The sequence below is a fragment of the Bos indicus genome, chromosome 26, assembly GCF_029378745.1.
Source record: "Bos indicus isolate NIAB-ARS_2022 breed Sahiwal x Tharparkar chromosome 26, NIAB-ARS_B.indTharparkar_mat_pri_1.0, whole genome shotgun sequence".
Classification (NCBI taxonomy): domain Eukaryota; kingdom Metazoa; phylum Chordata; class Mammalia; order Artiodactyla; family Bovidae; genus Bos; species Bos indicus.
The window spans coordinates 46,973,577-46,996,692 of record NC_091785.1 but is presented as its reverse complement, the minus strand read 5'-3'; the positions used below and the strand labels follow the sequence as shown (position 1 = coordinate 46,996,692).

At 45.7% G+C, this 23,116-nt stretch overlaps 1 protein-coding gene across 3 annotated transcripts in view; it reads left to right on the top strand.

The window, feature by feature from the left end:
• The first annotated feature begins 15,411 nt into the window (after window positions 1-15,411).
• Window positions 15,412-23,116, top strand: part of MKI67 (marker of proliferation Ki-67) — a 29,922-nt gene continuing 22,217 nt past the window's right edge. For 2 of the 3 annotated variants that reach the window (XM_070781094.1, XM_070781093.1), the window contains exons 1-5: window positions 15,412-15,603; window positions 16,005-16,177; window positions 18,261-18,339; window positions 18,430-18,545; window positions 22,143-22,209. In XM_070781094.1, the coding sequence (XP_070637195.1) occupies window positions 16,086-16,177; window positions 18,261-18,339; window positions 18,430-18,545; window positions 22,143-22,209 (354 nt within the window). In that variant the 5' untranslated portion in view covers window positions 15,412-15,603; window positions 16,005-16,085. The remainder of the gene's footprint in view (window positions 15,604-16,004; window positions 16,178-18,260; window positions 18,340-18,429; window positions 18,546-22,142; window positions 22,210-23,116) is intronic. The other variant, XM_019953126.2, reaches the window with a different exon arrangement.

Here is a 23,116-nt window from a genome sequence, read left to right as displayed (position 1 = left end):
CAGGTAGTAAGCTCAGGACAACAGATTCTAACATCCTGCACACTTCTCTCAGTTCAGTCTCTCTACAAAGTTTACCTGGAGAACATTCCCAGCTGCACAGAAATGGAAGTTAACCAGAACTGGGTTCATTCTTGTGCACATACCCTCATGATATCTTTGGTGTGGTTACTGCTGTCTGACTGGGCTTCCCTGGTAGCTCAGCTGATGAAGAATCTGCCTGCAATGCAGGAGACCCTGATTCGATTCCTGGGTCAGGAAAATTCTCTGGATAAGGGATAGGTCACCCACTGCAGTATTCTTTGGCTTCCCTGGTGGCTCAGTTGGTAAAGAATCCATCTGAAATGCAGGAGACCTGGGTTTGATACCTGGGTTGTGAAGATCCCCTGGAGAAGGGTATAGCAACTCACTCCACTGTTCTTGCCTGGAGAATCCCCATGGCCAGAGAATCCTGGCTGACTGCAGTCCATGGGATGGCAAAGAGCTGGACAGGACTGAGCGAATGAGCACAGCACAGCTGTCTGACTACCGAGATCTTTCTCTAGATGGCGCACTAGTCCAAGCCTCTGAATAACACACAGGCTCCTCTATAGCTCTTTTAAGTCCATCACACCCCATTCATGGTCTCTCAGGTAACTCTCCCCTGCAGACCGGGTGCCTTTTTGCAACACAAATCATCATATTTGCCCTTTTAACACGCTGCCTGGCATTCAGTAGACACTTCATACATGCCTAAAACAGAATTGGGCAGGTATGTCTAAAGTTTCCAAACTGTTTTTTAAGAAAAGGTCAAAATTTTCAGACAATAATATATCATTACAGCACTGACAAATTATTCAAAAGAATTACTGCAATAATGATGCAAAGTCTTCATGAGACAGCCAAAGGCATTTCTCCCATAGTATTTTGGAACAGACTGGCACCTAACGGCATTCAGAGTTTTCCCGTCGATGACGGTTTTTATCTGGATCAGTCTTACTCCGGCAATACTCGGTTTGGCTTTGCTTTGGAGGAAGACCCGTGATTCCAGGAAACCCAGCGGACAGGACCTGCCGGTCTCCAGGCCCCTCCTTGCCGGGCGAGATACAGGGCAACCCCTCGCGCGCGTTGGCACAAGGCAGCCGTGTCTACAGCACCCGCCCCCCCACCCCCGCCCCGCCCCGCCCCGCCCCGCGCCCCTTCCCCGTACCAGCACAGCTCCGAGACGTGCAATGATCTCAGGCACAAACGCGGAGACGTGAAGCTGTCTTCCCCGCAGAGTCGCACAGACGCGGCCCCGTGCGTCGTAAGCCCCTGTCCCAGCTCCGCAGGGCTGCAGCTGCGCTCGCGCCCGGACCTGCGTCTCTTCCTGAAGGCGCAGTGGCCCCGCTTGGTCGCCAGGTGGCGCTGCGGCCCCGCCCATCGCGCTCGGGGCGCCGCGCGGGCTGGTCCTCCCAGCTTCGGGGCGAGGGGCATCCCAGCCGAGGGGCATCCCAGCCGAGGGGCATCCCAGCCGAGGGGCGGCCAGGATGCTGCGGGGTCGCTCAGGCCACTGGCTCCAGACGTCGTGAGCCGGCTGGGCCTGATGCGGGTGGCCTGATTCGGTTTTTCTTTACTCTTTTTTCCTTTGGCTTTCAAGAAATGCCCCAAGGCTAGATTTTTGCTTGAAATGCTAGCAATTACTGTACTTTAAAATTTTTCAGAGAATTTTTTAAGTACAGTAATTGCTTACTTAAGTACAGTAGACTTTTTTTTTTCAAGTAAAATACTTTTTCTAAGTAAAACTTTTTTAAGTACAGTAATTGGTTACTTAAGTACAGAAGTCTTTTTTTCAAGTCAAATATTTTTTAAGTAAAAAAAAATTTTAAGTACAGTAATTGCTTACTTAAGTGCAATAGTCCTGTATGGATGTGAGAGTTGGACTGTAAAGAAAGCTGAGTGCTGAAGAATTGATGCTTTTGAACTGTGGTGTTGGAGGAGACTCTTGAAAGTCCCTTGGACAGCAAGGAGTTCTAACCAGTCCATCTTAAAGGAGATCAGTCCTGAATATTCATCAGAAAGCTCCAATACTTTGGCCACCTGATGCAAAGAACTGACTCATTGGAAAAGCCCCTGATGCTGGGAAAGATTGAAGGCAGGAGAAGGGGACAACAGAGGATAAGATGGTTGGATGGCATCACTGACTCAATGGACATGAGTTTGAGTAAACTCTGGGAGTTGGTGATGGATGGGGAGGCCTGGTGTGCTGCAGTCCATGGGGTCGCAAAGAGTCGGACACGACTGAGGGACTGAACTGAACTAACGGTAATTTCTAGCATTTCGGACACGGCTGAGAGACTGAACTGAACTGTACTTTGAAAATGTTAATAGAAACTTCTTTAAGGCATAGGCTTGTCGTGTGGCCTGTCTAGCTGCGGGAGGCAGCTCCAGGACCCCACCCAGAGCCCAGTAATTACCTGGTCAGGAAGGCCGTAGGTCTTAACTGTTCCCTTAAGGCTAACACACTTGGGTTCCTCTGTCTCTTTGGCATCTCTGCCTTGTCTGCTCCACCCTCATCCTGACCCCTGCCAAAGAACCCCATGCCCGCCCATGAAATGCCTCCTGATATTCTTACGCTTAACTTTTAAAACTTTTTCTCCTGGAAAAGTTTAAACTTACAGAGGCAATAAGTGTAACGTGAAGAACCCCCATGTACCTATCACTCAGCTCCAACAATTGATGTATACAGGCATTTGCGTTCATCCGTGTCCCCAGGACACTTCCACCTCTGACCTCCACTGGTTTATTTTTTTTTTAATAAACTGTTTTTTTTTTAATACTTTTATTTACGTGTTTATTTTTGGTTGTGCTGGGTCTTCGCTGCTTTTCTCTGGTTGTGGTGAGTGGGGGCTGCTTTCTAGTTGCGATGTGGGGGCTTCTCATTGCAGTGGCTTCTCTCGTTTCAGAGCACTGGCGCTAAGGCACACAAGCTTCAGGAGTTGTGGCTCCCAGGCTCTAGAGCACAAGCTGAATAGTTGTGGCATACGGGTTTAGGCTCCTTGGCATGTGGGATCTTCCCACAATAGAGATTGAACCCGTGTCTCCTGCCTTGGAGGATTTACCACTGAGCCACCAGAGAAGCCCTCCAGTGGCTTATTTTTAAATAAATCCCACACATTCTATCTCTTCCTCCATAAATATGTAGTGTGTATCTCTAACAGAAGTCTTTTAACATAACAATACCATTGTCACAATAATAATACTATTATCACATCAAAAGCATTTCCTTCAGTTGAGTTCAGTTCAGTCGCTCAGTCGTGTCCAACTCTTTGCGACCCCATGAACCTAAGCATGCCAGGCCTCCCTGTCCATCACCAACTCTCGGAGTTCACACAAACTCATGTCCATCGAGTCAGTGATGCCATCCAACCATCTCATCCTCTGTCGTCCCCTTCTCCTCCTGCCCTCAATCTTTCCCAGCATCAGGGTCTTTTCAAATGAGTCAGTTCTTCGCATCAGGTGGCCAAAGTATTGGAGTTTCAGCTTTAGCATAAGTCCTTCCAATGAATATTCAGGGCTGATTTCCTTCAGAATGGACTGGTTGGATCTCCTTGCAGTCCAAAGGACTCTCAAGAGTCTTCTCCAACACCACAGTTCAAAAACATTAATTCTTCTGTGCTCAGCTTTCTTTACAGTCCAACTCTCACATCCATACATGACAGGTCATCCATACATGACATGTCATCCATACATGACATGTCATCCATACATGACATCCATACATGACATCCATACATGACCACAGGAAAAACCATAGCCTTGACTAGATGGACCTTTGTTGGCAAAGCAATGTCTCTGCTTTTTAATATGCTGTCTAGGTTGGTCATAACTTTCCTTCCAAGGAGTAAGCGTCTTTTAATTTCATGGCTGCAATCACCATCTGCAGTGATTTTGGAGCACCAAAAATAAAGTCAGCCAGTTAATATCATCAAATACTCATTCAGTGACCCAATTTCTCCAGCTGCCTTATGGATGTGTCCTTAACAGTTGATTTTTCTAAATCAAGTCTAAAAAGGCCCGTGAATTGTATTCATTTGATTATAAAATGTTTTTTTAATTCAGGTAAAATTTTTCATATACCAAGACATACAGATCCTTGTTTTGTCAAATATAACCATTTGTGTGATGAACACATTCATCAAACTATAAAGGGTTTCCATCACCCCTGAAAGTTCCCTCTTGCAGTCCATTCCCCTACCACCCAGCCCACCAGAAACCACTGACTTCTGTTATCTTACAGGAATTCTGCCTGTTTTAGAAATTCACATAAATGGACAGGCATACTCATTTGCATCTAACTCCTTCTACCCAAAGTAATCATGTTCTTTGAGATTCAGTCACAATGTCTTATGTACCAAGACTTCCTTTTTTTTAGCCCTTTGCAGTATCTCACCATGTGAGTGGAACACAGCCTGTATGGTAATGTTTGTTGTTGAGTCGCTCAGTCTGTCTTTGTGCAACCCTATGTGCTGAATTCTGCCAGGCTCCTCTGTCCGTGGGGTTTTCTCAGGCAAGAATACTGGAGTGGGTTGCCATTTGCTTCTCCGGGGGATCTTCTGGACCCAGGAACAAACCCATGTCTCCTGCATTGGCAGGCAGGTTCTTTAGCCACCAAGGAAGCCCCTCTACTGTAACATAGCCTCTCAGGAAACATCCTGTTGATGATTTGGGTAGCTCCCAGGTTTGGATGTAGCTACTCACACCAATCTTTTTGTGGCAATATGCTTTCATTTCTCTTTGGCAAATGCCTAGGAGTGGAATTGCTGGATCGCAGGGAAGATGTCTGGCTTTGTAAGGATATGCCTGAGAGCCTTCATCCTGGTCACGCCACGTGCGTGCCCACAGCGACGTTCGAAAGCCCCCCACCCCCCACCCCATGCTCCACATCCTCCCCAGCATTGGCTGTTCTCTGTCTCTTTAATTTTAACCATTCTTGTGGGTGTGTAACAACAGTATCTCATTGTGGTTTTAAAATTGCATTTTCTGGTGTTTTGGGAGTGAATGCTAGTTCTCTGGGCTTGTACTTATCTGAAAATGTCTTTATTTACACACACACACACACACACACACACACCCTGCTTTAAAAACAGGGTATTTTCCTTGGATATAGAAATCTCCGTGGACAAACTTTTTCCCAACAGCTATCAGGTTTTGCAAAGTCTTGCCCAGTACTTGTGCAGTCCATCCCCTGGCTAAGGCCCCTCAGCCAAGGTGTCTGCACGCCCACCCCTCTGCACGAGGCCCCTCCTCTTATAGCACCCGCCCCCATCTTCTCAGCACCCGGGTCTCTAGTCTCTGCTCCTCAGGACAGTGAGATGACTCCTCTCCACTTGGTCTCGCCTCCCTGCACCCCCACACAATCGGAGTGCGGCTGGGGGGCGTGGTGGTAACATGACTTCAGTCTCGTGCTTCCTTTCTCAAGGATGCAACCTGAGCTGGCCATGGCCCAGTTCTTGCAGAGTGCCTCGGATATCTTGCTCTATTTTACAACTGTTGGCAGTTGGAGAGTGAGTCTAAGACCCGTTTAGCTGAATCCTTGGATTCTGTCATAGCTGAATCCAAGACTTTCTCATCTGCTCCTTTAAATGTATGGTTCCTTCGGCCCCTTTATTTTTTGTTTGTTTCCTTGCAGGACACTGAAGACACCATGTTCCTTGTCTGCAGAGTCGCTCACCCCTGAATCTTACCTCTTCCTCTCACTGGTGCTGTTTAATAGGGACTCCTCTCCCTCTAGTTTCCTGGACACGGGTTGTTCCATCCGGAGGCCAAACCTCAGTCCAGATGCTTTATTCCCAGACCTCTTTGGAGATCCAGGTGTCTACTGCCGGCAGCTCGCACACAAAGCTCAGTCTCTTTCTGTGATGTGAGTAGCCTCTCACGATCACCACCTGGATGTATTTTTTCATGAAGGATTTGCAGAGTTGTGAGATTCTTTTACAATTTCCCTTCTCTGGGCATTTACTGAATGCCTCTATAAAGAGAAACATTCCCTAATCAGCTGCATGGTTGCCCTGAGACAAGCTCATGTAAGAAAAGATGAGTTTTCATTTGACCTTCTCCCTTGCTTTGCCGAAATGGACTGGTTTCCTTACATCTTCTGAAGGTGACCAGTGAGTTTCTTTTCTTTTATTTTTTTAAGGATCATTGTAAATTTGAGGAATTTATTTTTTGTGTTTCAATTCACTGTAGTTTTGTTGGTTTTTTTTTTTTTTTTAACTGAATACGAAAGTTTGAGTAGAGGGGGCCTCTTCACCGTGGCTCCTGGGTTCTTTAGACATGACCCCAGTCATCTCTGAGAAGCATCCTTGCTTATTGATGTGACAAATTAGTCTAGGGTCATCCTGCCCCGTTCCTGCCCCCGATACAGAATTTACTATTATTTCCATAGGGAAACCAGGTCTCCTTCCATAGGAAACAGTATTGAGAGGACATAGCCTAGGAGGTAAGGACACTCATAACTATTGGGTAAGTTCAAGGTCTTTTCAAGGAATATCTTGGGAATTATGTCTTCTCTTTTACATTTTAAAAGAAATAATACAGCCATTTAAATAATTCTTTAAAAGAATGAGTTGATACAGCCATTTCCAATTCAAAATTTACTGAAGAAGGAACCTGACTCTGTCATTATGATGCTCGACGTTGACGAGTTTTAAGCCTCACCCTTTGCACCCCTTCCCGTCCCACGCCGGCCCCACCTATGAGGGAGCCGATAAGACAGGCCAGAGGCTCCCTTCTTCAAACAGCAGGTCCCCCAGCGGCGGACTCCCGCCTGCCAGCCCCATCTCCCGACCACTGTGACACCCCAAGCCAGGTTCCTTTCCTCACTCCCTCAACCTTTTCAGACCTGGAGAGAAGCTGCCTGCTCCCCTAGGGCCTCAGTTATCTGGGTCATGAGACCTTCAAACTCTCCTCTGGACAGCTGGGGTGATGGGGCCCAACCATCAGCCCCTAGACGCAAAGCAAATTTGAGGGGGGCGGGGTCCCTTCTTTGCAGGGAAGCACAGAACACTTCACTGTTGATTTCATATTTATATCCTTTTTTCTTAGGCTGAAAAACTCTGGTGATGCGACGTAATTACCTATTTGCTTTTTCCCATCATAATAAGATCAGAATAATGATATCAATATTACTACCAATGCAATTATTGAAAACCGTTTGATATTATTTTTCAGTTCCTTTATATCCTTAGGGAATGACTATCAAGGGATGGGCCATTAAGTTATTGTGTTTTAAATGGCTTTAAATTATTGTTCTTTGTGTGGCTCTGTTGCTGTCTCAATGCTAGTTTCACTTTCATTTCTACTTTTAGGGTTTTCTATATCTCTGATTCAGTTGGTTTTATATTTATGTAAGTATTAATATGATTCAAAAGTCAAACCTATAATAGTCAAGCCTATTATACAGAGTGAAGTAAGCCAGAAAGAAAAACACCAATACAGTATACTAACACATATATATGGAATTTAGAAAGATGGTAACAATAACCCTGTATACGAGACAGCAAAAGAGACACTGATGTATAGAACAGTCTTTTGGACTCTGTGGGAGAGGGAGAGGGTGGGATGATTTGGGAGAATGGCATTGAAATATGTATAATATCATATATGAAATGAGTCACCAGTCCAGGTTCGATGCACGATACTGGATGCTTGGGGCTGGTGCACTGGGACGACCCAGAGGGATGGTATGGGGAGAGAGGAGGGAGGAGGGTTCAGGATGGGGAAAAAAAGAAAACAAAACAAAAAAAAGAAGTGAAAAAAAAAAAAGTCAAATCTATCAAAGAAGGTAGGTTCAGAGAGATCTAGCCTCTTTTCCTGTGCTCCATCCTGCATTTTTGCATTTTATGCATTTTACGTTATAAGGATATTATACACATGATCATATTTGTGTATGTACATAGATATACTGTATGTATATTGCTTCATTTCAATAAGAGCAAATACGCATTTATATTCATAAGCCCATATTTTAGATGAACACAACATACTAGATGCAACCTGTCCTAATTTATCTTTTCACTTGATAATATTTGGAGGCAATCACTTCACAGCAGTTTACAGAAATATTAAAAACTTCTCACTTGAATAGACCACTTAAAGGTATTGAATGATTGATATATTTGATATATGTTTGATACACTTGATATGCATTTGTTATGATTTAAAAGGTATATGGATACAGTTATGTAGTTATTCAATATGTTATTTGTATTTTCTGCCTTTTCTGTATGTTTTGATTTTTGAGAGTATTTCTAGTCATGATCTAATGGCTACACTTCTACTAACAGCTTTGAATAATATCTTTGTCCCTTCTTTTGGTTTCTTAATATGAGGCTTCTTGAAAATTAGCTAAAACCTTCTCTGACCCAGGATTTAATCTGACGTAATATTCTTTTACTCCCAGTTCATACCTGGGAGGGTGGGAATTACCATAGAAGACAGTCAGAGAGCTGTTTACTTTCCCATGTATTCTCACCTCAACCCCACCCTAATCGCCATTCGCTGCATTAGGTCTGCACCGTCAGAGCATATGCCCTCCATAAAAGACGTCCTTTTCCTGAAAACCATCACTTAGCCTTAGTTCTGCACTTGCATTTTTATTGACTGTTCAACAGTGAACCTTACTAATGGCATCTTCAGTCTCGGATTCTCTGAAGCATGGTCATTCCGAGTAAGAATGGGCAACCCCCAACCCTGAGCTCTTCCATATTTAAGACAAATTTTCTGCAGCCTCTATACTTGAAGACCTCTTCCGGGTTTGCTTTTACAGTTCTCTAGGGAAATCATTTTCTCTTTTGTCATGATAAATGCCTAGGACATCCCACTGCAATTTATGTCTTTATTTCTTAGGTGACAGTCTTCCTGCAGTATTAAGATAGGAGGTTGGCACTCTAACTTTTTAGCTTCGTTCTATCTTTAGCAACAAGTGCTCCAATTTGGCCCGTACTTTCTTCAAGGTACTTGATGCCCTGATGTGTGTATGGCTCCTCTCTCACTTTTGCTCCCAGGGCTCTGTCCTGCTCAACTTACAGTCTACCACCCAGAGGAACCATCACATCTGGAAACTTGGTTGCTTGTCAGTGTCCTGTATTTGTGAAGCAAATAGTTAAGCTTTGCTAGTTACCAACTGCCCGGTTCATCACGAGCAAAACTTCCTGTAGGAGTAGACATATGTAAAGGGCAATTTTTTAAAAACTGGTGAAAGAGAGTTGATCTCAAGGAAAATTATCTTTCCCGATGTTATGATGCCTTTGAATTGTGGTGCTGGAGAAGACTCTTGAGAGTCCCTTGAACTGCAAGGAGATCAAACCATTCAATTCTAAAGGAAATACAGCCTAAATATTCATTGGAAGGACTGAGCTGAAGCTGATGCTCCAAAACATTGCCCACCGATGTGAAAAGCCAACTCATTGCAAAAGAGCCTGATGCTGGGAAAAACTGAGGGCAGGAGGATAAGGAGGCAACAGGGGATAAGATGGTTGGATGGCATCACCCACTCAATTGACATGAGTTGAGCAAACTGGGCGATAGTGGAGGGCTGGAAAGCCTGGCGTGCTGCAGTCCATGGGGTCTCAGAGAGTCAGACACGACTTAGTGACTGAACAACAACAATAAAGCTCATGGATCTTTACTTGCATTTTGCAAGAGCCAGATACTAAAGACTGATTCCAGAGGACTTTCAATGATGAGACGCGCTTTACCTCTGGGAAAGAGGTTTTATGAGATTCTCTCCAGGGGCACCATCTGGCCCTGGGTTTCCAAGAATTATGAAAACCACAGAACTGAACGTTTCACATTGTTTTTCAAACCTTTGACAATGGGAAGAATGATCTTTTATATTAGATTATCAATTACCTACCTAGTTCAGCTACTCATATACCTAGAGGTAATAACCTTCTCCAGTAAGATCGTTTCCTCCTATGTCAGCTCCCCTCTGATGTGATGGTTTCGTTCAGCATCTTTTGGGGATGTCGGCATGCTGGCAGAGCCCCTCACTGTCCTTTGCCTGCTGATATGCCGGTGTCTCCATTTGAAGTGAAGCCACTCCTGGAGAGAGATCAAGGAATCCAGTGTCCTTTCAAGGAATCCAGGGATCAAGGACCTGCTGTGCTTTCTGACCTTATTTTACTTTTATTTTCCCATTTTATACTCAAGCGACGTTACTCTGGGAGTCTCACTGTGGGCTTTTGGGCCGTCTTTGAAGACAGCTTTTTTGATCTTATCTGTCCCTTGCCCCCACCAATGTATGTCAGCCACGCATAGAATTTTCTCAGAGAGCTAGGGAGTTTTATTCTTTATACACATTTATCCAAGGAATCCAACAAGTGGCCTTAAATATTCTTTGGCTTTATGCCTGACTTTTAAAATTCTGCTAACTCTGCAGATCAAGAATTTATATATTGTTAAATAAATTGATAAAGAAAACTCAAAGACATTAAAGATACTTAGGGAAATGGCACAAAAAAGACTGTTTCCCAAAAGTAAAAAAGATGAAAAATTTAAATAGATAAGGAAAAGTATTCAACCTTACCAGGACATTTTAAATTCAAAATGAAAAATAGATAACCAACAAAGACCTACTGTATAGCACAGAGAGCTATACTCAATATCTTGTATTGATGTGCAATGGAAAAGAATCTGAAAAAGAATATAGGTATGTATATACACGTATATATAGTTGTGCACCTGAAGTGATCACTTTGTGGTTTACCTGAGACTAATACAACATTGTAAATCAATTATATTTCAATAAAAATTAAATATTAAAAAATGAAAATTAAAATGGAAACAATATCCCATCTTTGGCTAATCAAAATAGCAGAGAATTTAAAATGTGAATGCTCAGAACTGGTGGTAAAATATGCATTTTCAAGCATTGCACTGAGTAGAAAAATTGTTGTAAGCCTTTTGAAAAGCATGCAATTTGATGACAAGAAGCAAATATTATTTGATCTAGAAACTAGATTTTGGGCAATATAAACTAAGGACATAATCTGTTATGTCAAAACAAGGTTTTTGCCAATATGTTCATTAGCCAATTACTTATAATAATAAAATGTTAGGGAAAACCTTAAATGTTCAAACACAAGGAATTAAGATTATCAAAGTGATATTCACCAAAAGTGAATGAGAAAATACTTATGTAATAATCCTAAATGAAAGTATAAGAAAAACTAGTGTGTGTTTATACAGATATGCACCGCTTATCATGCAAAATAACACTATACATAAAAAATATGACCGACCTTTGTGTGTGCCTGTGTGTGCATCTTGGGATAAGTTATTTTTTCTTCTACACTAGTCTATTTTTCAAATATTCCATAGCAACAACATATACTATTAGCTTTTTAAGTTAAAAAATGTTTCTCAAAATTCCTTTCATGTGTTTTGGTGCGATGTTCTGTCCAGCTTCTCTCTCTAAACTCAAAGTAGAAACCAGTGCACTGGTTCCCTTCTCGTTGGGCTCTTCAGTCGACTGTGGGCACAGGGTAGGTGCCGGGTGGCTGGAGCCATCCTTCACCGCTCGGGAACGTCCAGGCTGACTCCTCAATGTGGGCTCTTGAACAACCTGTTCTAGCTGTGGTTCAGCCTGTCTGCAAAGCCCACCTCCCCTTCCTCCCACAGTGAAAAGTTCCCTGGGATAGTGGGTGGAATCAACAGCCTGGAGGCTAGGAGGGATCTGGGCACCTTTGGAGAAGGAAGAACTCTAGGGGCTTGAGCTGGAAGTGAATTGGCACCACAGAGACATGGACCAAGGAGGCAGAGGCCTGGGTCACAGTGGCCTCTAGGTCCTGGCAGGAGTTTTTATTCAATTCTGAGAGCAGTTAGCAACCTCTGAAGGGTGTAGCCCAGGAAGTCACATGATCTGGGGACTGTTTGCAGCAGCTCCCTCAGTCTACTGTGATCAGATCCTCTCTAGAAGGTCCTGAGCTGAGGTCCCAGGGGCAGCAGGATTGTACCACACCCCTTCAGAGCTGGGACTAAGGGAATGGCTCGGAGGTGATGGGGAGTCTGGAGGGGGAGGTGTGGCCCCACGTGTGCTTGGACCCAGATGCAGTTAGCCTCCTAGGGGGGCCAGGAATGAAGGCCCAGGAGACCCATTGTGGACAGAGGCTGGCAGTCAAGTAGGGGCAACTCCACAGACACCTTGGTCACCACACCTGTGGAATGCTGCCCAAGGGGAGTGGTCGAGGAGTCCAGCCTCTGACTGAGATGAGAGGTGAATGGCATCCTGCATAGGGAGCCCAGGAGAACCGGGATTTAGGGCCTGGGGAAGCAACCCCAGCTTTGGGGCTGGAGATTGGAAACAGGCAGGTGCCCGGGGCGTAGTCAACGCCTGGGCGTGGGTGCTGGAGCTGACAGTGACCAGACACCGAGAGGCCCCCAGGGTCTCAGCAGGGCGGCTGACCAACGCAGGAAGAGCTTGCAGGAGGCACTTCAGAAGGACCCCAGCCCCACCCTTGGCCGCCTTTCTTGTCCCAGATCCACGCCTGAGGGCTGTTTCCTCCTTTGACTGGAAGGCTGGCGGAGGAGCTGGGTGATTAAGGGGGTGGGGAGTGAAGCGGTGAGTCTAGGGCCGCTGCTGGAGGGCTCTGCGACCCCTACCTGCAGCCAGGGGTCCCGAGGCCAGGGCGCCTGGGTGGGACCCAAGAGAGCCCACGGACTGGGATGGGGCACCGGCCCCGTGCGGAGGAGACCCTGCGGGGAGACCCTGAACTTGTGTGTGGAGGTGGTGGGGGGATGGGACGGGCCTGGAGGGGCGCCTCCCTCCTTGCCCCTTCTCTGCACCCCAGCAGGACCAAGTGTCAGTATACAGACCATTTATTGGAACAAGGATGACCAAAGAACACAAACGTCTCAGAGATGGTAAATATTATACATATATTCAGTTTATTGGAAGTACACGCTCTAATCGGGCTGAGGGGCTTGGAGTTTACTGGAATCGTTGAACTGTCCCTTCATTGGGTGCGGAGTAATGCCTCTTCCGGAGTTTCTGGCAGGTGAGAGTAGGAAGGGTGAGGGCTAGGGAGATCAGCCCAGGAATAGGGACCCACCCCCACCCCCCCAGCCCCCACTCCAAGACACTCTTAGGCTGATTGATTTCGCCCACGCATGCGTGTAGAGTATGAAGGTCTGGAAGTGGGTTCCCTGAAAGCTCCCCAGGTCGGCAGACTCCTGTCCATCGGGGTCAGCGGTGCTTTAACTACAGGGTCCCTATTCTGGGTCCTCTTCAAGGCTGATTGTGCAAAGGGACGCTCCTCCCAGGAGTGAGACCTGGGCTTTGATGGAACCTGGGGCTGTGGGGCAAACCTCCTATTCATCAGAAAACACCGCTGCTCCAGTTTACCATCAACAGTTTAAAAGGGGGTCCTCCCACAGACCTAAGCGCCCCAATTTTGACGGTCCCTGAAGTCTTTCCTAATTCCTTGCTCTCGCTGGAGGACTGAAGGTATGGTGTGTGTAGCCGAGGATTTGTAAGATTATTTGACAGGAAATCTAGCACCTCCTAGTTCTAATTAGGCTGCTCCCACAGGGTCACAGAACAGTCCTGATGACAAACAATAATCAGAGTGACAGAGCAGCATTTTACGAGGTGGATCGGGGATGAGCTTTGATAGTGTAAGGGGGAAGAAATGAAATGAATCCCCCAAGAAGGTTAATAGAATCCAGGCATCTACACTATGCAGCCCCAGCAGCTTTGTCACACAGGATCCGGAGCTGGAAATCCTATACAGGAGCGTCACGTTTCCAGGCTCTCTCCCACCTTTCAGGAGCAGAAAGGCTTAGAGTCTTAGGGTCCCTTTCCGCTCCTAAAAGAATCCACTGAGGACCACTAAGCCCTTTTGTTTACACAGGCTATTAATACGTTTTTTTTTTTTTTACTTAATACTTTTAAAAAGTTTCGTTTATCAATTCACTTTAAAGCAGTGATGATCCCGTTTCATTTTCACACAGAAACACCTTTTAAAAAAAAAAAAAACCTCTATTATCAAAAATTAGTGAAAGAGCAGCATTATTGTATGTTTTTGCAAATCTCCGTGATACTGATTTAGTAAACAACAACAACAACAAAACAGCTGGATTCTCTCATCTGCTTCTGCACCAGGGAAATGCCATCCTCCACGTATAAGAAATGGCAGTGAAAAGGGCAAGGACCGTCTGTTATTACAAAGGTGGGTTTCCCTTTGCAAGGATCTCAGAGATTCCCGAGGGCTCCCAGACCAAGCTGTGAGAACAGCAGTTTCGGATCAAGGAAAACCAAGCTCCCAGGGTGGGCGTCCCCAGTTCCCTTCACAGCGTGATGGCCCGCGGCATCTCCTTTCGCCCGTCCGGTCACGCACATGGAGGAATCTCGTGGTTAATTATTTTACAGTTCATCCATTTTGTAGTGCATAAGGTTTACTCATTGAAAATTCTTCCTAACAGGAAAACACAGTAAACCTTAGAAAACCTAAATTAATGAGTCAATAGCAAAGATTAAGTAAATTACGATTTCCAAAGCCAAATACTTTATAGCCATCAAAAAGAAAGTAAAAGAGGAAGACGTTCTCTACATCTTTATAAAGCAGTGAATATAAGTGCAGAAAAAAGTGTATATTACGATATTCCTCATGCCTTTATTTTTTAAAGAGAATCATGTGTGTATTACTGGGAAAAGACACAAGAGATGGCTTGTAACAACTGGTCATTTTTAGGGAAATAGAGGAACTTAAAAAAACTGTAAACCTACCAGCAACGAGTAACATACGAGTAATATAACCATGTTAACTGTGTTTGATCCTTAGAGAAAAGGAGGCAAGGTTTTCGCGGAGGTGGGACCGTGTTGCATTTCAGCAGGGTCTGCGCTGTAAGGGTGGAGGACCCTTAACGAGTGCGCCTTCCGCGAATGCCCGGCCGCGGGGAGCCCGCCCCCGCGGAGCCCGCCCCGCCCCGCGCAGCGCTAACCCTTCCCCATCCCCGCCCCTCCATTCCCATTGGTCTGTGTCTACGCCGGGAGGCCGCCCCGCCCCGCGCAGCCCTACCGCCCTGCCCCGCCCCTCTGTTCCCATTGGCCTATCTCTACGGGGAGCCCGCCCCGCCCCGGGCAGCCCTAACCGCGCTCCCCTTGCCCCGCCCCTCAATTCCCATTGGTCTGTGTCTACGCCGGGAGGCCGCCCGGCTCCGCGCAGCCCTAACCCGCTTCCCTTGCCCGCCCCTCCACTCCCATTGGTCTGTCTCTACGCCGCTGCGCCCAATCGCTGCGCTTAGCGCCAAATTTGAATCGATGTTATCATTTGAATCGAGAGGGCGCCGCGGCGGCTTTTCGCGCCCGAGCAGCTAACGCCGGGCGCCTCCCGGACGTGGCTGGGCTGGGCCATCCGGCCGCCGGCGAGGACGAGGGGCGAGGGCAGGGGGTGGAGCGGGGACCGCGGCCGCGGCGGAGGTGGGCGCGAGTCTGCGGGCTGAGGCCCGGCCGGTCCCTGCGGCGCGGGCCGGGAGGCGGACGCAGGTGGACGTGTCCCCTGCTCCTCCCGGGGCCGACGCGAGGTGCGCGCCGCGGGGTGGTGGATCGATTCCCCTGGTGTCGGCGCGGGAGTCTCGTCCCTGGTAAGCCGCGGCCGGGGCCCTTCAGGGGGCGGGGGCAGGGGCAGCTGGCGGGGCCCCGGTGGGGGCCGCGTGGACCACGCGGTACTCTGCGGGCACCGGCGCCCTGGGCTGGGCCCTGCTCGTTCTCAGTGCTCGCGTGGGGTCTCGGCGGGAAGCCCCCGGGAGCCGCGACCCTGGTGGGCGCCGTCCTGGCCGCAGGTTTGTGAGGGGGGCGCCGAGTTGCGGGGGGACAGCCTGGGACCAGCCTGGGGCTTCCACAGCCGTCAGTATAAAGTGTGGGTCGGGGCGGCCGAGGCATTGGTGAAGCGACCCCAGTTGGTCACTTACAAGTGCCTTCTTAGCTCTTTGCTTTAGGGTAACCTCCGGCTCCCCGTGTGTTTTATTTTTGTCATTTCGTTCAGTGACCTGTAAGTCCGCTTCAGCAAACCTTTTGATGCCTGACCTTCCCGTCCGGGGATTATACTCAAATTTTTGTTTAGAAAATGGGTCCTACAAGACGCCTGGTTACCATCAAAAGGAGCGGGGTGGATGGCCCTCACTTTCCGCTGAGCCTCAGCACCTGCTTGTTTGGAAGGTGAGCCCTGCCCTTGCCTGGACAATTTAGACAATTTGGCTTTAAAAACCCCTCAGTGTTATTAATCACAGGTTGACAGATGGGACGCACAGCTCCAGGAGAAGTGGAGCCCTTGGGTTTGCACAGGATTGCCTATGTACTGTCAATGTGACTAGCTGTTTCATATGAAATAGAATTTTGAGGATGATGTTTATATAATTGTTGTTTTCTAAATCAAAGATTTAAAAATTGGTTTGATAAAAATCTATAATTGGAGAAAAATGTAAAGGATTCTCAAATCCTGCTTGACTTCAGGCAGGCTTTCGAAGGCCACTGTGTTCATCTGAAATCTCTCTGAACTGAGCATTCCTTGGCTGCTGGGGGTTACTATTGAACAAATAAGGAAGGGATCTGTGTTGGCTTGTTGGGTCTTTTTGGAAAAAAAGTGGGAATGGGAAGAAGAGTCTTTCCGGTTGTGTTTTGAGAACTTTTCTTTGGTTGCCTTCCTGTGTTGATGGTGGCAGTGGCCCGTGTATAAACAGGAAGCGTTAATCACAGCCCGCTCTCGTTCTCTAAAAGTGATGGGTAAGTTACCCTCCCTGTAGAGCCCCGTGTGGTGGAACCCTGACGCCCCCACCCACACTCCATCCTCCTACCAGTCGCCCTGCACCCATGTTTCACCACAGGCCTAACTCTGGCTCACCTTGGTGCTGTCAGCCAGTTGGCACTTCTGTCTCTGGAATTTTCTCTCTACCCTCCTACATGAGCGATTCATGTTCCCCTGAGAAGAAGCCTTCACTGAGCACTGCTCTTTTCTTTCCTAACCCGCACGTGGTGATGAGGCTGCAGTTTGTCCGTTTCACTCCTAAGGTCCCGAGAGCAGAAACTATCTTGTTAACAATTATGTAGCTGGGGTCTGGTATGGGGTCTGGTGTATGAGAGGTGGTTACTGTCTGGCACACCAACAACTGTCCTGTTGAAACATCAGCTGGAGAATTGGGTTTGGAGTCAGTATGTAGCAATGGCTGTCAGCTGAGAGCCATATGACCCCCAGGAGATACCTGGCAAAGTCTGGAGACATTTTTTCATGTCACGATGTGGGAGCCCCACATCACTGACGTCAGGGAGCAGAGGTCAGCTTTGCTGCCAATCCTACAACGTACAGGACAGCTCCCCCTACAAAGAACTGTCTGGCTGGGATGTCAGTGGTGCCGAGGTGGAGAATCACTGCTCTGTAGCCATTCTCACTGGCAGTCTCCTGCCAAACATTCTCATTTCTAACGAGATAGTCTTTCTCTCATGCCTCAAAATCAGAATCTTTTCATTGACTTAGAGTAGCTGTTCACTTTCCATAGCTTCCACTCTCTTCGAAAGGAAAAGACAAAAAAAACATTTTGGTATCAAATGGCACTCATTCTTTCATACTGTAGTGATTAAGTGTCTTTTTATGTAAGATTGTTTAATCTAGAAACCCATTTGTAGTGTTTGATCGTGTGACACGGGGACGAAGGGCTACTCTAAGGCTCCAGAGGTTCCTGTTGAGAACAGAGGAGTCACGGTCTGTTCAAACCTGTTAAACCCATGATGGTACCAGGAGCACCGGAGGCCCAGGGAGCCTTGCTAAGGGTGTCTTCGACCAGTTTCTCTGTGGTCTGGGGAATTCTCTCTTGTGTGCTTGCTGCTGACGTCAGCTTCCTGTGAAGAGACGGGTTGCATCTAGACGATTGGTTGTTGTTGCTTGTGTTTAGGGTCTGTAGTGAGAGGAGACTTGTGACTTTGTCAGTTAATAGTGCAGTTTTAAAACAATCAGAAGCTCACAAGTTGTGAGCATTTGCTGCGTGCCAGGCAACTGACAGACCTGAGGAGCTCATTTAATTGTACGCAGAGCACCATGGAGTTTTAGTGATTTAAAGTAGTTGCTTCTACAGTGCTTGTAAAAATGGTCAGCAAAACGCAAAGACCATTTACATTGCCCCGTTTGTTTTTCCTTTATGTCATTGTGTTTACAGATCAAACAGAGTCAAACGCTGTTTTATTTTGAGTCAGTAATGTAAATTTTTTTTAATCACAACAACCTAAAAAATCTTTAATCTTTTAAATTAAGGAGTATCGAGTGTGACATTCGTATTCAGCTTCCTGTAGTCTCTAAACAACACTGCAAAATTGAAATCAGTGAGCAGGAGGTGAGTGGGTTTTTGGAAGTCTATTTTTAAAAACTTTTCACTTTGTATCCATTTATTAGTTACATGTTTTCCTGTGTTTTCTATTTATAGGCAGTATTGTTTAATTTCAGTTCCACAAATCCAACACAAATAAATGGATCTACTTTTGATAAACCTGTACAGCTAAAACATGGCGATGTGATAACTATTGTTGATCGGTCTTTCAGGTAGGTAAGAACTAACTGGGCTAAAGACTTTCTGAGTCACCAAAAGCCAGCCTCACAGTTCACCTGGGATCCTTCTTTAATGCGGGTGAACGTCAACATGTTTGAGGTTGTCATTCCCAACACTAAGTCTTCATCTAAATCCATGAGCATCTAGAAGGAATGACAAATGGAGTTTATTGTGCCCAGCTCAAGGACTTGGGAGCACATAGCTGTGCCAAGGACAGCGACCAGGCCCTAAAGGAGAATCATGATGCGGCAAACGTTGTGAAGCTGCATTCGTTTTCCTTCTCTATGTTAAAGTCAGGCACACTCATAGAAAAAGAACGAAACGAGATGCACGACCCAACTTATCGGGATGGACCAGCCTTGTGATTTCACCTGTCAGGGACTGAACTGTGCTCTCCTAAATTCACAGGTTCAAATCCTAACCCCTAGCTCCCCTGGAATGGGGCCGTTTTCAGACAGGCCTTGAAAAAGAGGATGAAGTTAAAATGAGGCTGTTAGAGTGAGTCCTAACCCACTCCCACCCGTGTCCTTATAAGAAGAGACTAGGACTCAGGGGAGCCAGGGGAGCAGGTACTCAGGGAACAACCCCGAGGAAGCAGCTGGAGCCTAGGAGAAAGGTCCTGGGAGGCCGCCCTGCCCACGCCTTGATCTTGGACTCCCGGCCTTTGGAACTGTGAGGAAAGACATTTCTCTTGTTTAAGGGTGTGGCGTTTGGTTAGAGAACTGATATACCACCCAAGCCATCAGCAGCATTTCCGGAAGTTCTCCTCACGCGTCTTCTCATCACCATCTCCACTCACCATGTAAACCACGAGAGCGTGGCTTCTCTGATAGCCTGAGAGGCTTCGGAGTCCTGCCTAAGCTTGCATCTCTCACCACTATGGTTTTGTCTGCCTTTATTAAGCTGCCTACACTTGTGACTGAGTTCTGCTCTCACGGTTGTGAGATTCACAGCATGGATAGGATGGGTGGACCCATCCCAGTTCCTTCTCACTGCTTAAGGATTTCTTTGAATTAACCACAGTTTTATACATAGATACACACTATTCATTCTGGATGGACATTTGAGCAGTTTTGTTTTTGAAATGAGTCAGGGCTTGCTTTTTATGATCAGATGTGGTTAACTCTGTGTTTGAAAAGCACGTGTGTTCCACAGCTGCCGGGCAGAGTGTTCTATCTGTATAGGTCCATAAGATTCAAATTCCTAACTAGAATCCTGGTAATATTTTCTGCTGATTCTTGGTTACTTGGACAGGTAAGTTGTAATCATGCATTTAGGATTTTTTTCTTTTTTGTTTTTAGCTCTGTAGGTTTTTGCTTCCTCTATTTTGAGGCCATACTGTGGGTTTAAATTAAGAATTATCTCCTCTGGGAGGATGAAGCTCCATCAGGCATCATTCTGAAATGTCCCGTACATTTAGTAATGCTTTTGATGAGAGATTTCATACTATTGTTCTTTCTGCCTCTTTTTTTAAAAATCACATTGCTTTCAGCTTTCATAATCCTTAAGGTTTAGATGGTCTCTAGGAACTGGCTGCTAGACGGACTTTTGTCTATAACTGGTTGATCTTGACAGATTGACCCTTTCATCATTGTAAAATGTGCAATGTCTCTAAATAATTTTTATCTTAAAGTTAATTTTGTCTGGTGTTGGTACAACCTCTGCACCTGTCTTCTGGTTGCTGTTTGCCTGGTATATCTTTCTCCATCATTATACTTTCATCCTATGTATGTCTTTTTAAGAAAATATACACTTTAAAAATGTTTTTACTGAATATTAAATGATTATAAGTACTGTAAATTAGACATTTAGCCAAAGCACACTTACTTACAGGTTAAATACAGTCATAAAGATGTCTTAAATAGAAACTCATCATGCAGGCAAATTGAGTTCTTTGATGCCCTCTTTTGGAAAGTAGAGGGTGAGAGAAAAAAGGTCTTACATCCCATACGAAAGAGAGTGACGTCTAGAAGAATTTACATTGGTGTTAGTGATTTTCTGTGACCAAATTGCTAAGGTTGCCAGACTTAGAAAAACAAACAAAGCCAAAAAGCCCAGGTTGTTCAGTTAAGCTTGAATTTCAGATAAATGAAACATATATATTTTTTTGCAGTACTATCTGTGTCTTTGATTCTCAACTGTGTCTGTTGTAGGAGGCAATATATTAGTAGTCAGATCCTTTTTGTCATCCATTCTGCTAAATGGAACTCCGTTTTCATTACTACCTTCATTTGTATTGAATAGATATTTTCTAATTTGAATATACTGATCATTTCTTTTTCTGTGCTTTTTGTGAATTTGCCTTCATTTTTAAAGGGTGTTTTTATTGGATAGAGACTTCTAGATAGGAAATAACTGGTGTGGAATGGAGAACCAGAACTATTTCCCCCAAATGAGATGCTGTTCAGATTAAGACAGATGATCAAACATCTCTAGCAACAAATAGAAAATGGGTTTGAGGAAGAAGGGCTTGTTTCAGAACTCTGGCGCCGTGAGAAACAATCCCAGACACCTGGCGGCTCCAGTCTTGCTTGGTGCTACTGTTCAGTCGCTCAGTCGTGTCCAACTCTTTGAGACCCCATGGACTGCAGCACACCAGGCGTCCCTGTCCTTCACCATCTCCTTAAATCTGCTCAAACTCACGTCCACTGAGTCAGTGGCACCATCCAACCATCTCATCCTCTGTCTCCCCCTTCTCCTCCTGCCCTCAATCTTTCCCAGCATCAGAGTCTTTTCCAAGGAGTCAGTTCTTCGCATCAGGTAGCCATAGTATTGGAGTTTCAGCTTCAGCATGAGTCCTTCTAATGTATATTCAGGGTTGATTTCCTTTAGGAATGACTGGTTTGATCTCCTTGCAGCCCAAGGGACTCTTAAGAGTCTTCTTCAACACCACAGTTCAAAAGCATCAATTCTTCGACACTCAGCCTTTAGATCTTACTTAGGTGGCATCTAAATTCTTTTCATCCTCTCTTACCTGGTTACCTAAGTTCAGTATGTGTTACAAAATGTTGTTCTGTGAGTTGATACCCGAAGTCTGTTAGAACAACTATGTCTCTTCCTAAATATCTTTACATCTTCCTAAAACGTGCCTCTGTTCAGACACAGATGGAGTAACTGGGAAGCTTGAAGAGCTCATAGTGATCCAAAGTTAAAGTATAGCTCTGTAATTACTCTGCAGTGAATGACATCACAAAGTGGTAAAAGGTGATAGATGCCACCCAGCTTCTTGGTTAACCTTCCACGCCACCACATGATTTCCATGAGAAAAAACTAAGAGACACCTGATTTTGTTCGATTACACAGTCGGGTCCAACAGTGTAGGTGCTCAGCGATATTGTAAAGGCTGGTTAGGGTTTCAGAAATTAATCTGGTTCCAATCACTGACGACGGTGTTCTGAAAGAAACAAAGCAATTTACCTAAGTTTTTTGTGTAAAAACACTTCTCTAACTCTAAATGTCTTTCCTTGAATAAGGTAATATCTTGAACAAAACCTGAAGTTTGTTCCTTGGACATTAGTCAGATATAGTAGTTTTATTTTCGGTCACAAATGTTTAATCTGAGTATATGTCTGTGATTCTGTGCACTTCAGGTATGAAAATGAAAGTCGTCAGGATGGAAGCAAGTCACCTGGATTTCCGGGACAAAGACGGGACCAGGTGATGGGGGATGTCACCCAGCTTTGGGCTCTGAGTCTTTTTTGCATGATGATATGAAAGCATTTGTCTGCACTGACAGTGTGTTTTGTTACCCGGGAGAACAGTTTACCAGTTATAGTAGGAAGTGTCACTAAGGTATTAAGCAAGCTGGACTTAGATATATCAGTATAATCTAAGCTACCATTCCTCTTTTATTCAACGTGCGAGTACTGAGTGTCACACTTTGGGCCCCAAAGTCTCCTCAAGTGTCTCACAATCTGATTTTGCAAACCTTTGGATAAGACAGCCCTGACATAGAACTCTGATTCCAGAACCATGGGATCTGGTGGTTCATTTTGTGCCCCATTTATTCATCCATTTTTATTTTTCTGAGATAATCACATTAGAGGTGTGGGTGGCAGAGATGCTTTCCAGGTTTAATGGACAGATGACCCATAACACTGAAAGAGAGTCAGTGCCTTTTGTTTATCAGCGGAGAGAACACATTCCAAATGGTCCGTCTTCCTAAAATGCAGTTCTGGGAGATTTAGTAGGACTTAGAATGTTCCAGGTAAATCCTGAGACTTCCTGTCCATCCTTTTTACAAAGCTACTCAAGCTAGTCTTGTCTGACCAGGTTGCAATACCCTGGCTTCAGAGTCTTATCACAGGGACTCCTGAGATCAGCCAGAGGCTCTGCATTTGAAGGTGCTCCTCCTTCCCGAGAGAAGTAACTAATGTCAACCTGCTCATCAGCTTTGGGGGAAGGCTAGCTTCTGAGGGCTTCCCAGGTGGTAAAGAATCTGCCTGCCAGTGCAGGAGATGTGGGTTTGGTCCCTGGGTCTGGAAGATACTCTGGAAGAGATAATGGCAACCCATGCCAGTATTCTTTCCTAGAAAAATCCATGGACAGAGGAGCCTGGTGGGCT